General features: G+C 39.9%; 1 protein-coding gene across 3 annotated transcripts in view; it reads right to left on the bottom strand.

The window, feature by feature from the left end:
- The window catches only part of ACO1 (aconitase 1), a 36,345-nt gene that overhangs the window by 13,503 nt on the left and 8,384 nt on the right, over positions 1-14,458 (bottom strand). For all 3 annotated transcript variants that reach the window (XM_075079356.1, XM_075079357.1, XM_075079358.1), the window contains 10 exons: positions 12,913-13,033; positions 10,997-11,165; positions 9,054-9,191; positions 6,970-7,039; positions 6,678-6,861; positions 4,529-4,668; positions 3,340-3,511; positions 2,763-2,863; positions 1,746-1,862; positions 356-515 (listed from right to left, as the gene is read on the bottom strand). In XM_075079356.1, coding sequence (XP_074935457.1) covers positions 356-515; positions 1,746-1,862; positions 2,763-2,863; positions 3,340-3,511; positions 4,529-4,668; positions 6,678-6,861; positions 6,970-7,039; positions 9,054-9,191; positions 10,997-11,165; positions 12,913-13,009 — 1,348 coding nt within the window. In that variant the 5' untranslated portion in view covers positions 13,010-13,033. The remainder of the gene's footprint in view (positions 1-355; positions 516-1,745; positions 1,863-2,762; positions 2,864-3,339; positions 3,512-4,528; positions 4,669-6,677; positions 6,862-6,969; positions 7,040-9,053; positions 9,192-10,996; positions 11,166-12,912; positions 13,034-14,458) is intronic.

The raw sequence follows: 14,458 nt of genomic DNA, 5'->3' as shown, positions 1-14,458 counted from the left end.
AAGCCCACAGACGGTCCTTCACTCTCCCTCTTCTTGTGGCTCTGTCTTTCTATAGCCTCATCTCAGCCCTATATAACAGCTTCTGTGCATTTGAACAGGTGTCAGAGGTACTGGTTAATTCAGTTCCAGTTTGCCCTGTAGAGAAGCCTCTGCAGGAAAAATACATTGTCTTCAACCCATGTTTCTAGCTACCATTTCCAGAATTTCTGCTGCTACCCTGACTAAGCTCAGTTTTAGCAATCCATTTGACAAAAATAGCACTGTGCATGTAGAATTACACCAGTGTTGTATTTGTTTTTAGGACACACAGCCAAAGCTATAGAGAAACTACTCCACATTAAGCAAATAAACTTACCTGCTCCCAACATAACTGAGGGGTTACTGGTGTTTGTACAGCTTGTAATGGCAGCAATCACTACTGAACCATGACCAAGCTCGAAGTCATAGCCCTCAAAATTAAACTTGACTGTGCTGTTGTGTCGGTCTGGGGCAATTTGGAATCCCTTGAATCCTTGCTGCAAGACGAGAAAGTAAGAACCAAAAGTATGTGGTTAATATAAATACTTTGAGTAGAAATTACTACAGGCTGGGAATTTCATGAATGAGAAGTATCTGTCAGTGACACCCTTGCTTGCACTTTTAGGTCTCGTGGTGAACACTTGCATCTCTGGTTATTTAAAGTGGTGGACAAACATTATTTTTCTGCAGTCTATCCTGTGTTTTCTTCCTGCACGAATATATCCTTCTTCAGATTGCTCAGATGCTTCTTGCTCCCATACTATACAGATTCCTGACCACATATAGTCTTGTTACAGAATCTAGTCCTAAGATTTTAGCCATAACACATAAAATTTTTAACCTGTCAATATCAAACAGCTCAAACATAGTAGGAGCTGACTTGAGAGGCAAAAGCCTGGCAGTTGAAAAAAAAACCAAAAAAAAACCAAAGAGCAAGAAGGCACTCTTCACACTATAAAAAGTTATGCTTAGAGGTCTGAAAGCATAAGGTCATTTAATGGAGTCTAGGACAGGTAACAGAGTAAGAATTATTGAGAATCCTTGTAGTTTAAGTTTTTTGATTTACATCACTACAGTTCTGTACTGCCTTTAACAAGAGCAGTTACCGTATCAGATAAGGATTCAAACTGATTTTGGAAACTTAAGTGTCTGGGCATATTAATTCAAATTAAAATCTTGCTCTTCTTTCAATGACCATTTTTGACTGGATGATATAGAAAGAAATCTTTTTTTTCTCCTGTCTTTACCACCAGCATCAAATAGTCATGGAGACACGCGCATTTCTGATCTGCTCAACAGACTCAGTACCGAATACAAAACCACGTTGTGGAGCTCAGGGCATAACCTGCTTGGAAAGCTGAAGAGCTAGGTAGTTAGCAGAGCTCAGTGCAGTAGCTACTTGGTCCACTCTAGTAACAACACCCATCATGACCAGTCCAGAAATCCCTAGTGTATGTAGAAACCATGTTAGGCCTAAGACTGATCTAAAATCAGAAAAAACTGCTAGTTCAACAGGACATGAACACCTTCAAGTGAGAGAAGCATCACCCCAATTTTAAACTACCCATTGTTGATGTCATCTTCTAAATTGCATTCAAACATCCTCATTTACTTCTCAATAGGCAAACAAACAACAGACAAGTTAACGTCAGAATGTAGTTTCTGAACACTAGACAACTTTTAGAAGCATGCATTAGTTTGTATGCCCAAATGTTCCTAGTCCCTACCTTGGCTCCCAAACAAGTCTCAAAGTCCGTCTTCATATCTGACACAGCAACTTTATCCTGAGGTCTTTTTGGTCCACTACAGCAAGGCACAACAGTATGGAGATCCAACTCAACAACCTATTAAGTAAGAGGATCAGAGAGCGGTTAACCACTGCATGACAAGTTGCAGCCAGTTAAGCCACTGATATGCTTACCTCTGCAGTTGAACCAAGGCTAAGCCCGCACATCTTTATGTTTGTTTGCAGAAATTATCAAAGACATGCGAGAAGGGAAATATCAGAAGAAAAGGAACAGTTTCACGTTTAGACCCACCAGCTCCCATGTATGGCCCTCAAAAGTACGCCAGTTATTGAAAACCCACTGTGTGGCTAAAGCATCTGAACAATATAAATGATTTTGAGAATTATGTCCTTTCACATGCTAACAGCAGAGTCCTCCTCAGAAAACAATGATGTGAAGAAATCCTGGTACTGGCATACACCAAAGCAGAGCGTTCATCTTGGCCCTGGGGAAAACATTCAGTCTATTGTGGAAAAGAGCTTATCATACTTCGCTGTTCCACACCCATGTTTCAACTTTGTTTTTATAGTGTGCTGCATCCTTCTGTATTTACTAAAGCTTTTGAATAATCATGCAAACCTGAATGTAAGTTACAAGATAAATTCTTACTGTAGAGAAAACCAGGAATATTCTTGAGTTTCCTGGACACAGAGTAAGATCCATGCTGTCTTCATACCTGTATTTGAGTCTGGACTGGACTTCTCAAAATTACATGGATCAAATTGCAGATTCTGCATCAGCTGGAGCTCAGCTGAGAGCCAATCTATACCTATGCCCAAGTTTTCACACCTGGGGAGCCAGCTGACTCATTCTACTGAGCCCTAAGTTAAGACAGCTGTGTGGACAAAGCCAAAGGAAAAGGAGTCCCTTGACTGTTTCTTAGAAAAACAGACAATTGTCACATTAAAATAGGGCAGGTCATAAAGCAAGGAGCCAGAAGACAGGGTAGATGCTAACCTGTGTGAAGTCTGGATCCTGAGATGAGTTCTTGAAATCTCTTAGCATTCCCACAGCCTCAAGATACTTCTTTGTGCGCATTACTTTCTCTTTATCACGGCCTAAGGTGAAAGCCAGATATAGCAAAAACAAAATGCAAACGAAACTAAGGAACTACTATGTGACAGAAAAAGAAAATATGCATAACAGCCTATTTCACTGTTCACACTGTACATTGCACGACAAGACCCTTTCAGCACAAATATTAGAGACTCACTAGAAACAAAGCAATTGAGCAGACTTAGTGGCTTTTGCAGAACAAAAACTTAGGTTCCTGCTTCTGTCATCTGGACAAGCCAGGTTTGGGCAGAGCTAAGCAGAGTTAGCTGCGAAATAGTCTAAAATTCAGCTCTTCGTACACATGGAACCTAAGAGCAAGAAACAGCCTGAATAAGCAAGTATTGATTAAAAAAAAAAAAAAGCATTCAAGCTCAGAAGGCTCAACCACATTCAACCACATTGCTGACTACACTATATAGACCTGGAGAGTCCTTGCTTTAAATTACACCTTTAACTTGTAGTCTCTTCTTACACTCACCAGTTTGTATCAGGTACCCAATGCTAATTTCATCCACTGGGAAATAGGCAGCTGTTGCTCCATACTCTGGACACATATTGGCAATGGTGGCTCGGTCAGCAATTGACAGCTGGGCTACACCAGGACCAAAAAACTCCACAAATTTACCCACGACTCCAACTTGGCGAAGGTGCTGTTATAAAAATACGGTGTCTGTGTCATTGCTAGGTGTCAAACGGCCTAAGCATGTATGCTACAGAATACAGCTTTCGACTTCAGATAAACCTTTTTTTAAGATTTCTATAGCCATTTGAAACCAGGAAGCTTTGGTAAACTAAGTCACAAAGACAGGGACACAGAGATGTAAAGTTTCAGTAATAAGATAAAGCACAGGGATGTATTCCTTCTAAACCTGCTCTTCCTCTCATTTAAACTAGAATCTATGTTAGAACAACTGTATTTTTCTCAACATGATGATCTCTGGAGAGGAGAACAGTGTGGGGTCTTTAACCAGCAAACCCAGGAAGATGGGGAAACAGGAAGAACGCACTGCACAAGCACATGAATCAAACTGTAAATGACTGAACACACACAGCATCTGGATGAACTCATAAAAAAGCACTGGCTTTCCCCCATTGGAGGCTCTCTGTAGACACAGCATCCCATGATGAACATGTGTACCAGATCTATGACCTCCAACATTAGTGTTGACCCACTCGTACTCTTAATTCACTCACAAGCCACAGAGTGAATAAACATATTATGAACATATGACATGTGAGCCAAACACTGCAGATCAAAGAAATCAGACTGCAGTGCTTACTGTCTGTTCTCAGGTTTTACATTGCCTTATTTTAAGGGTGGACTTCAAAAAAGAAAGTCATTGTGTTTCTTTTGAGGCAGTAGAGGAAAAAAGATCCTTTTACAAGCACTGTTGTTTCAAAACAGGCCTGCACATAAGGATTTGAACAGGCCATGAGATATCAGCTCTCTGTTCTATTTCATCTGGCTTCTGGCAAACAGATTGGCCTGCCAAATGTGCAGTTGTCCTCGGGCAGCTGACTCCAACTGACAGTGAGTGATAAAAAAAGTCTAAAATGACTATATGGAGGCACACACAGGGCTCCTAAGCATGCAGTACAGTGGCTCTGTCCTACAGAACATACATAGCTTCCAGCAGTAATGGCAAAACAGGAGACATGTTCATTACCTTGGTAATGGTGAGCACAATGTCAGTGGATGTTACCAGTGGCTGAGGGTTTCCTAGCAGCTTATAGCCAACCACCTCAGGAAGTACCATGCTGATCGGCTGGCCCAACATCACTGCTTCTGCTTCAATGCCACCTACACCTGTATGCAGCAAGAGTATACAATCCAGCTATTCAGAGAGACAGTAACATGCCAAAGACAAACCCATAAAGTACAATTGACTGATGATTACTCGATATAAGACGTAAAAGGAGAGAGCACACACACAGCCAGAGGGCTTAGCCTTCTGCTAACAAGCGCTCCTCATCTGGCTTCAGTTCCCGCAAGGTTGGGCTTTTTAATTTCTTTCCGTTTCATACTTTCATCCTTGTTCCTCAGCCATTAGATAGGATATTAGGTAAACCTAAGTAACTTACTCTGAGGATGCTTCACTTTTACAATAACAGATGTAAAAGTTTTACTTAATGACTTAAACATGTCATGCATAAACAAAGAATGACAGACATGGATGGCATTGAACATGGTGTGCTGCGAGTGAAATGTATGCAGACCATGACTATTGGTCACCAAACAAAAACTTACAAGTTATTTTGAAGGAAGGAAAGATTATTGGAGTAGAGAATATAGACTGTTCTAAAGAATACTTACAGAAAAGCTACTTGTTAAGCAGAAATATCTTCCTTACATCTATTAAGTTTCAACAGGGCTTGGGCCTGTGCAGGTGGGAACCTTTGTGTAAGCACACCTTCAGGATTACAGGAATGCAATTTAAGTGACTACTTCATTTCCTAATTTAATAAGGTAAACTATCAAGATGTCATGGTCATATGCAATCTGAAAAACCCATGACATTTACTAGCAATTTGGCATTAGGCAGCAGTTTTATAACTTTCTGCCTGTAGAAATACCCTTTCATGTTTCTCTTCCACTTTCAAACCTCCTTTTACCTTTTGTTTAGCTTAACAAATACTGAGCTAGAATAAATTGCCTGTAATAGTTGCTTATGTATGCCAAACCACCTGTTGCTACCATGTCTGGCATGACTGCAAATACTTTCATTTCATACCTATTTAGTCAATAATTCAAACACTGCAGTTTGCCACTACAAGCAAAAAAGGTATTATTTGTATTTAATTCTGTAATATATATCCTGCAGACGACTGGTATTACAGCATACTTTATAGTGCTTTTTCACAACGGCCCCTCTGGCCATATTTACCTCACTCAGATTCAACTTTCAGTATCTTCAGTCTAACAGAGCATTTGCAGTACTTTTTGTAAGGCAACCCTTTGAAAGCAGCTTAAGTGACTAAGGAGTAAATGAATGTTCAGTGATGCTTCAACTCCCTTGCCGTCCCAAATGACTAACACACTTAGAGAAGACTTATTTAATATTTTACTTGCCTGTTTCCTTGTGATTTAAATTCAGAATACAAAACGTATAAAAGAAAAAAAAAAACCAATAACACATGCACCAGAAATCATGTGAGGCTGTTACCAGAACAGGGAGCTTAGTTACAGTCTTAAATAACTGTAAGAGACCTTATCGGGTTCCTTGAATTTGGGGTTAGTCTGTGTACTATATCTGGCTGGCATGAAGATAACTTTTCTTTACTGCAGCCCATATAGTTCCATGTTTTAGATTTGTGACCAAACCAGTGTTGATAACCCACCAATATTTTATTGCTGAGCAATGCTCACATAGTGTCAAGGTCTTTTCTGTTCCTCACCCTGCCCCTCAGCATGTAAGCTGGTGTGGGCAAGACACTGGGATGGGACACAACCAGGACAGCTGGCCCACATTGAACAAAGAGATATTCCATGCCATATTACATCATGCTCAGCATTAAAACTGGCAGGTGGGTGGTGGGGGGAATTTTTTCAAAATAGCCATTGCCCAGGGACTGACTGGTTGTCTTTGCATCACTTGCTTTCATCTCCTTCCCCCATCCCCCTGCCACTTCAATTATTAAACTGTCTTTATTTCGACCCATGCATTCTTTCTTGCATTTGCCCTTCTGATTCTCTTCCTCCATGAATGAGTGAGTGACTTAGGTAGGTGCTAACCTACCAGCCAGGGTCAACTCACCAGAGTATGAAACACAGCTTAATCAGACAACAGACTATTCACAATATGCTACTGCACATACCCCATCCAAGCACTCCCAAACCATCTATCATGGTGGTGTGCGAGTCAGTGCCCACTACACTGTCTGGATAGTAGTAGCCGTCCTGATCCATCACCACTCTTGCCAAGTACTCCAAGTTCACTTGGTGAATGATCCCAGAGCCTGGTGGAATAATCCTCATGTTTTTAAAAGCCTGAGAGCCCCACTGAAACAGAAGGAATTAGAGTGAAAAATTTTCAGTGCATTTGAGCACTGGAAGAACTTTGGTTTGTTGCACTTTTCTCCAAGCAAATAGGATTAATTCTTTCGGTACCTTTAAGAATTCAAACCTTTCTTTGTTCCTTTCAAATTCCAGGTCCTGATTTTTTTGCAAGCTGTCTGGTCTGCAAGTGAAAATAATAAGCTGTCAGAACCAAAAGTATCCACCCGAAATTTATGTCTGATCAGATACACCCAAAGGCTGATAGAAAAGAAGAGTTATTAGCTAATGTTAATGCTGATCAATCTCATCTTTGTAATTTCACTGCACCTACGAACTGCAGGCAACCATGAGAAAGATTTAAGAAATCTTAAGAGGTAACACCTGAAGTCTGGTTCAAATGTGAGTGCTAATCTGCATATTATATATGTGGCAGGCCTAAAACTCGTAGCTTGGGAAAATGTACACTACATGTTAAGAGCTATGCTTCCAACACCTAAATCAGAAGCAACCAAAAAAGCAGTAGAGGGAACTGGAACACAAGTGCCCTGCAACTTCAGTCAAAAAGAGGTTATCGCTGAGGATACAATGCTGCCTGAAGCCTCTGTGTTTCAAAGCAGACAGGGCTAACAAACTTTTCTCTTGAATCAGCTGCCTGAAGAGTTTGAAAGAACTGAAGCGTAGGGCTGGCCAATGTTCTCTCCATATATACATGACCCTAACAAAAATAAAATAAGGCTGTGACAAAAAGCAATTATTAGCAAAAAAATAATCTAAATGAAGTCCCAGATACTACTGGTAACATAAAATTAATGTTATTAAAATGATACAGAAAAAGAATTAAAATCGTTTATTTTGTCCATGGTACGGATGAAATCATATCTTGCTCACAAAGAAATACACTGTTTCCCAAAGATCTTAAAAAATCATATGATGCAAATTAAAAAGATAAAAGGTTAGGTTTCTAGTTTAATCAATTAGTGCTAGAATACCCATTACCTCAGAGATCAGTCTTTAGATGATTTCTAATTTTGCATCTGTTTCTAAACTCCTTAGTGTTACATTAACATTATGAATAGATACAGCATCTCTAGAAATAAAAAGTTAAAAGGAGTTGATTTTTCAACAGTAAAATTTTTTGGCCCTTTTCCTCTCCTGCCAACTATCAAATGGCATCAGTGAGAATTCGTATCCTTACTAGTCTACAGTTAAAAAAAAAGGTAGAAAAAAGTTATTTGAAAACTGTGTGGCAACATTCTTCTTTGAAGCAGGCTTTGCAATATCCTTCTGCTCAGAAGTTCAGTATTTTTATTCTAAAGAAGCCTCTAAATATTGGCACTGAGCAAGTACTCTTTATGTTCTGTAATTCACACCTTCTAGGAATTTTCTTCTTTACAATGCTACAGCTTAAGTGGCCCACCTCATAACTATCTCCTATAGAGGATAATAAATACACAGAGTATTTAAGCAGGCAAGGTAACTGCAGACCAAAAAAAGTTCAGGAGTTTGGAAGATGGAAGGAAACCACTGAGAAACATGTATTTGCAGGATCTGTTTGGAAAAGTAGTTCAGGAGGCCCATGTTTAAACACCACAGAGGGTAGAAGAACCCCTGCACAGAGGTCTTGTGTTTCACTGTGGGTCTAGTGAGTGCTCGTCTCTTTGCTGCATGCTGAGGATTGAATAGCATGTTTCTTTCTATTACTTGTAGGAGCCATATTAATCAGTGTCTTGTGCTCTTCAGCATGGAGGCACTGAACTAGCAAACAGTTCCTTAGAGTTGGGCTAGGGCAGCTCAGGTCTTACATAAGTAAGGAAGAAAGAAGACATCCTCGCTTGTCTTTTTCAAAAAACCATTCAGGGTCAAAAAAAGTGCATGTGGAAAAAGCTATTTATGAACACTAATAATAATGCAGTATTATTACGGAAAATTATGATCACTGCAGGTCTGGACTGAGCCTGTTTCTATTCATATTTAGTCCAGGCTTGTGTTGCTGAGAGATGTACCACAGTAAAAACAAAATTCTTCCATCTAATTCACAGCAGCTGATACAACAGTCTAACTTAAACACTTCTTAAAGTCTAGGATGTTGTAGTCCAAATGCTAAGAATATCACCAATGGAACTACCTTTATTATCAGTAACCAGATCCAGCTTCCCTACTACCATGGAGAAGTAAGAGATATGTTTTATCCTTACCGCCTGTTAAAATCAACCTGGATGGAGTGATCTATCACTAGGTCAGCAGGACAAATAGGATTGATCTTTTCAGGGTCCCCACCAAGTTTTTTCACAGCATCACGCATCGCAGCAAAGTCAACCACAGCAGGTACCCCACTAAAACAGAAGAGAAATAGGCAAGGTGAAACAATTTGGAAAAGAAAAAACCAACAAAACACAACCGAGATCCTGAGATGCAGAACAGACACCTACTGTTCCATACAAAGCAAACCACAGCCTTACCCTGAGTTTGGGGATCATTACCCTGTGGCAGAGATAGTACCCTTTGGAAGACAAAGTCAGAAGACCAGCAGGGACAGAACTGTGTCTATATCCTGAGTGCTCTAAGAATGAAAAGCTAAAACCAACATTTGTCAAGTTACAGAAGCAGTTGAACATGCTTGGCTGGGAATCTGGAAACTTAGTCCTAGTCAGCATTCCTTTGGGACCTTGAACTGATTTCTCTTTTGGTCTGTTCCTCTCTCTCCTCCCCAGTCTGTATAAAAAAGAAAGGGGGAGGGAGAAACCAACAACGTCCTTTCTTTGATTCATTGCTATGTTTATTTAGCTGATTTTAAGGCAAGGGTTATCTCTTCCAAGTTTTGCAAAGCACAGGAGAATCTTCCCCATAATTAGGGCTGTTTGGTACTTTCCACACTTCAAGTGAAACTGACAGAGCAGGGCATCAGATTTCTTAAATTACTAATGACATGACTGCAGAACACCTTTGCAGAATAACTGTTTTTTCAGAAGTGGATTTAACTGCCCTGGCAAATCACTGGACAAATATGAAAGGCAGAAATAAGGTGTACCATTCATCTTTACTAACAAATTCTTGTACTTAACCACTGACAAAAGACTTCATATCACAAATTACATTCAAACAGCACATTTTCAGTCTATAGGCCAACATTCACATTTCTGCTTTCTCACAAATCTTGTGACAATCCTTCAAGACCTCGAACTCCAAGTGACTCAGGAAAAAGGTTAGCAGGCCTTTTTCTCTCTGTTTGTATGCTATACATACATACATACATCTGTTTGTTTATGTATCGAACCTTGACATGATTAACTGATATTGTTCAGCAGTTTGAAGCAGTTTGTTGTCCCAGGATATGCATATTCCAAGGAAAATAGCAAACCCTATGTTATGCTACCTAAGTGGATTTTGGGGAGGGCAAGAGTGGGAGAAAAGAAGCGGAAGAGTTTTTTGCCAGCTTGCAAATGTTATACAATTGAAAAGGAACAGACACAACATCCATCTACAGTCTTAGAATAACTCAGGATAATTACAGAATGATCAGGACTATGAAGTTCCATAATTCTAATCCAGGACATGTGAATGTAATTGTTGTATAGCTTCTGGAAAGTTGCCAAAGCTGCCTTTTCCTAAAGGTCCCACTCAAGAGCCTGTTCAAGAGCTTGTTTTTCGTGAATGCAGTTGCTCTGCAGACTTAAGGCAAATTTTTAAAACTCAGCAGGAGAGTAGGGGGCAAGAAAGAAGTGCAGTAACAAAGGGAACAACGTTTGCTTGAAAGTTTGGCTTCCTCTGTGCTCCAACTTTTTAAAACGTTAACAACAGCCAGTGGGTAAAAAATTAGCTAGGAAATTAGCACATTTTTCAACTGAGGCTTTGCCGATTTTTCTTCCCCTCTGTTCTTCCCCAATTTCTTCCCCTCTGTTTTGAAGAGTTTCATAAAGATATTTATTTCTCCATCTCAGAAGCACTTCATTTAATGCTTTTGTCATGAGTCTTTGCCTCCCCAAGTGTTGTCTGTAGCATGACATCCAGCAAAGCTGGAAAAGGTCTTTCCAAACATTTCACTGCTATTCTTTCCCCAAGCTTACCCCTCCACCCCAAGCTAAGCATTGCTGCACTTTCAAGAGCACCTCTTCCTAGCTTTGGAGAGCATCAGACTCACGTGAAGTCTTGCAGAATAACTCTCGCAGGTTTAAATGGTACTTCAACATTCTCGTGTTGCACCACTTTCCAGTTGAGGATATTCTCAACATCTCCCTTCTTCACTAGGAACTCATCACAGTTACGGATTGCTGCTTCCAAGAGGACTCGAATAGAAAACGGCAGGTGTTCTGTGTGGGTAAGAGGCAAGAAACAAATTCAGTTTTTACCTTGGGGCATATATCAGCAAGCGCAGAGTTCCACGCCTGGGGCAGACAGGTCCTCAGGTGCTGTCCCCATATTCTCACAAGGCTTCATCCCTGATTATCAGACACCCTTTTCTAGCCTCCAGCTTTGTCAGGTCAGTGCTAACTGACCTGTTCCACTCAATTCTTTGAGCAGATTTATTATCTCAGTCCCTGTGAGACAGTAGACATCTTTGCTGAAAGGACTCTTTTCCACAGCTCTTCCATCCTCCACAGCAGTACTACTGTGAAAACATGCTCTGAAAACATGTGCTTACCCTGTTTCTCTGCAGTTTCCCCTCACTCTTGCCACTGAACAGAGTCATATAAATGCGACAAAAAAACATAATTTTCTACCTGACATGTTAGAAAGCATAGCTTTAGTGGTCTAGGCAGTCTCCTCTTCTCCAGAGGTGGAGAATGAAACTCTACAGCATTAAGACTGTGCATCTGCTAATCTTCTTTTTCTTCAAGATAGAAATACTTACAGATGATGATACAAAATATTATCAGAGCAGTGCTGACGGCTTTAGTACAAGCAATGGGTGAGAAAAAAAAAGTTTATCTGTCCTTCCTCCCCTGGTCCACTCTAAAAATAGTTGTTTGATTTCCTCTCAGAATATTTACATTCAAAAAAACTCTTGAGAAGTTTGTCCCAACTTTCTACCCAGGGCCCCTGAGATATGAAAGTCACTTAATCATAGTGAGACCTCATTACTGCTATTATAAAAAAAACTCACAACTGTTATTCAGGACACAGGTGTTCAGAATAATTTGGGGGTTTTGGCTTTTTTTTGTAATTTTTTGTTGGTATTGGTTTGAGTGTTTTTAATCTTCTCCCCCACCTCCCTGCCCCATCCTTCTTTTGCTAAGTTATTCCATTTTTCTGCTGGATAGTGAGAATTGCATCATTTTTTCTTTGAAGAATCTGGAGTTTATCACTCTTGGAATCCTGGAACAGATTTGACTGGTAATACCATACAAGTATTTGTGTATTTCTTGAGACTCATCTCTGCTTTTCACACACACCAAGTCCAACATTGGTTGCTTTCCCATTTACACACTATCTGAGCCTGCAACGGATATGCATTGATGATGTTCAGAGAAAATATTCCTCCTCTTGCTTCCTGAGTTTCCTTTTCCTGTTTTCTTTTTGAAAGGGGAAAAATACCCTATGCAGACAGCTTTAAGCTATAGATACTCTCTAAGTCATTGGCACGGACTGTAAGATTTTTACTAATGCCACATAGAAGATGCCTAAGTACATTCAGGAAGTATCAGAGGAAGACACTTCACTTATAAAAGTTAAAGAAAAAGCCTCCTCAGAAAGGATTTTCTAGCCACTACTCTCTTAAAGCTGAACAATCTTCCCAGATTATTCAGCCATATCAATGTTAGGTCTTCCCACCTTCCACAGTAACATAGCAGTATATGAGAAAACTTGTGCTCTTAGTTTTGCCTAGTCCGTACGAGACTGCTATGTACATAGCATGTTGAGAAAATAATACTGTGATCTTGCGAGTATTTTTGTAGTTCATTTCTGGAATTAAATTTTGCTAAAATTTTGTTTTCAAGAACCATCTTTTGAATTCACAGTTCTCTCCAGAGACCAAATACCATGCAATGTTGCAACATCTCTTCAGGTTCTGTTCATCAATGTTAACAAAATGCTTTCCCTATGTTGTTGACATACCATATCTCACATCTTCTAATTTGCTCAGATTAAAGAACTTCTTCAGGGGTTGTTTAGGGTCGAGTGGCTCCACAATCCATACAAAAGGGTTGCTCATGGTTATGCAGGACCCTTAGTGTCCCTAAAACACAAAAGAAAAATCAAAGCCATTTTCACGACATCTGTCCCACATGCAAAGTACATGTCCCACAACCCTACAATGTATCTGTCCCACATACAATGTCTGTCCCAGACAAAAAGCTAATGCACGTCTGCATTAGTCACAGCCTTTCCCCTACAAATCTAACTTGTAACATGCTATCGGAGATAAAAGGTCTGCAGGAAGATCTTATCTTTTGATAAAGATAAGATTGTGAAAAATATGGATACACCACGTGGTTTACAAAGGAAGTTCAATGTCTGCATTATTCTCTTCTTCATGCTGCTTCTAGACAGCCCTTTGTGCCTCTGTGATCCACGAACCACTACAATAATGTAGTCCCATTTCTTAAGTGGCATCAGTCGAAAGCTAAACAGACAGGCATTTGCATTCAAAATTAAAAACAATTCAACTAAAACTAAAACAGAAGACACGATAGTTTTGCTTGAGCCAGAAAGTGTTATAGACTAAGATGACAAACCCTGACTATCAGAGACACAAGGAACCCTCCTGATTTCAGAAATATTCACATTTCACAGATTTTGAGGACAGCAACCAAATTAGAGATTAGATGGAGATGGAGAGATAGCAGAAATTGTGACAAAGGAAGGTCCAGTGTATAAAGCAGCAAGATACTGTAAAAGAAAAAAAATTCCAGAATTCTGTCAAACAAAACAATGTAAGTTTCTAGATAAAAAGTTGAATGCCCAGGGAAGGCAGAAAGGTAGGCAAATGAGAAGACTGCAAACACCACATCCCCCACCCCAAACATATCACCCCTCACATTCCCATCTGCAAGTTATTTTCCCAGCTTTACAGATACCCATCCTGCACACAAGCCCATCAAATTAGGTGTTATCTTCTTTAAACAGCACGACCTTTCTCAGCTATTCCTCTTCTAAGCAAATTCTGTGCTTCTACAATTGAGTGTGATCAAAATAAACTGCTTCCTTCCTCTCTTTGCCAGCTATGCTCCTGATGAGCTTTATTTTCTGCCTTCTAAGCTGAGAACTTTATTTTATGCACATCCACTTCTCATGGGAAAGTCTAAGGGTAGCTGAAGACAGAAAAAACTGGGATGTCCCCTGACAGATAGAGCAGGAGATCATTACTTTGATATGACCATAACAAGTCCACTGTACTCAGTGCACATATTCTCATCTAAGTATAAATTGCATCTGTAACATTTCCCATCCAAGTGAATGTCTTGGCAAACCACCACAGCAATTCAAGATGCTATGACACATTATCTACTTGTTAGCATTTCTTTGCCAGACATGACCCTCTTCCTAGCACAGCTTTTTTAGTTCACAGTGTGAGATACTTCAGTGCAAACCTGCTTTCACTAGTCAGTTACACAACATGCCAAACTGTGGTGTGACCAAGGCCTGAACAAATGTTCTTTTC

This window comes from Phalacrocorax aristotelis, chromosome Z (assembly GCF_949628215.1).
Source record: "Phalacrocorax aristotelis chromosome Z, bGulAri2.1, whole genome shotgun sequence".
Taxonomy (NCBI): Eukaryota; Metazoa; Chordata; class Aves; order Suliformes; family Phalacrocoracidae; genus Phalacrocorax; species Phalacrocorax aristotelis.
This window is presented reverse-complemented; position numbering and strand designations above follow the sequence as displayed.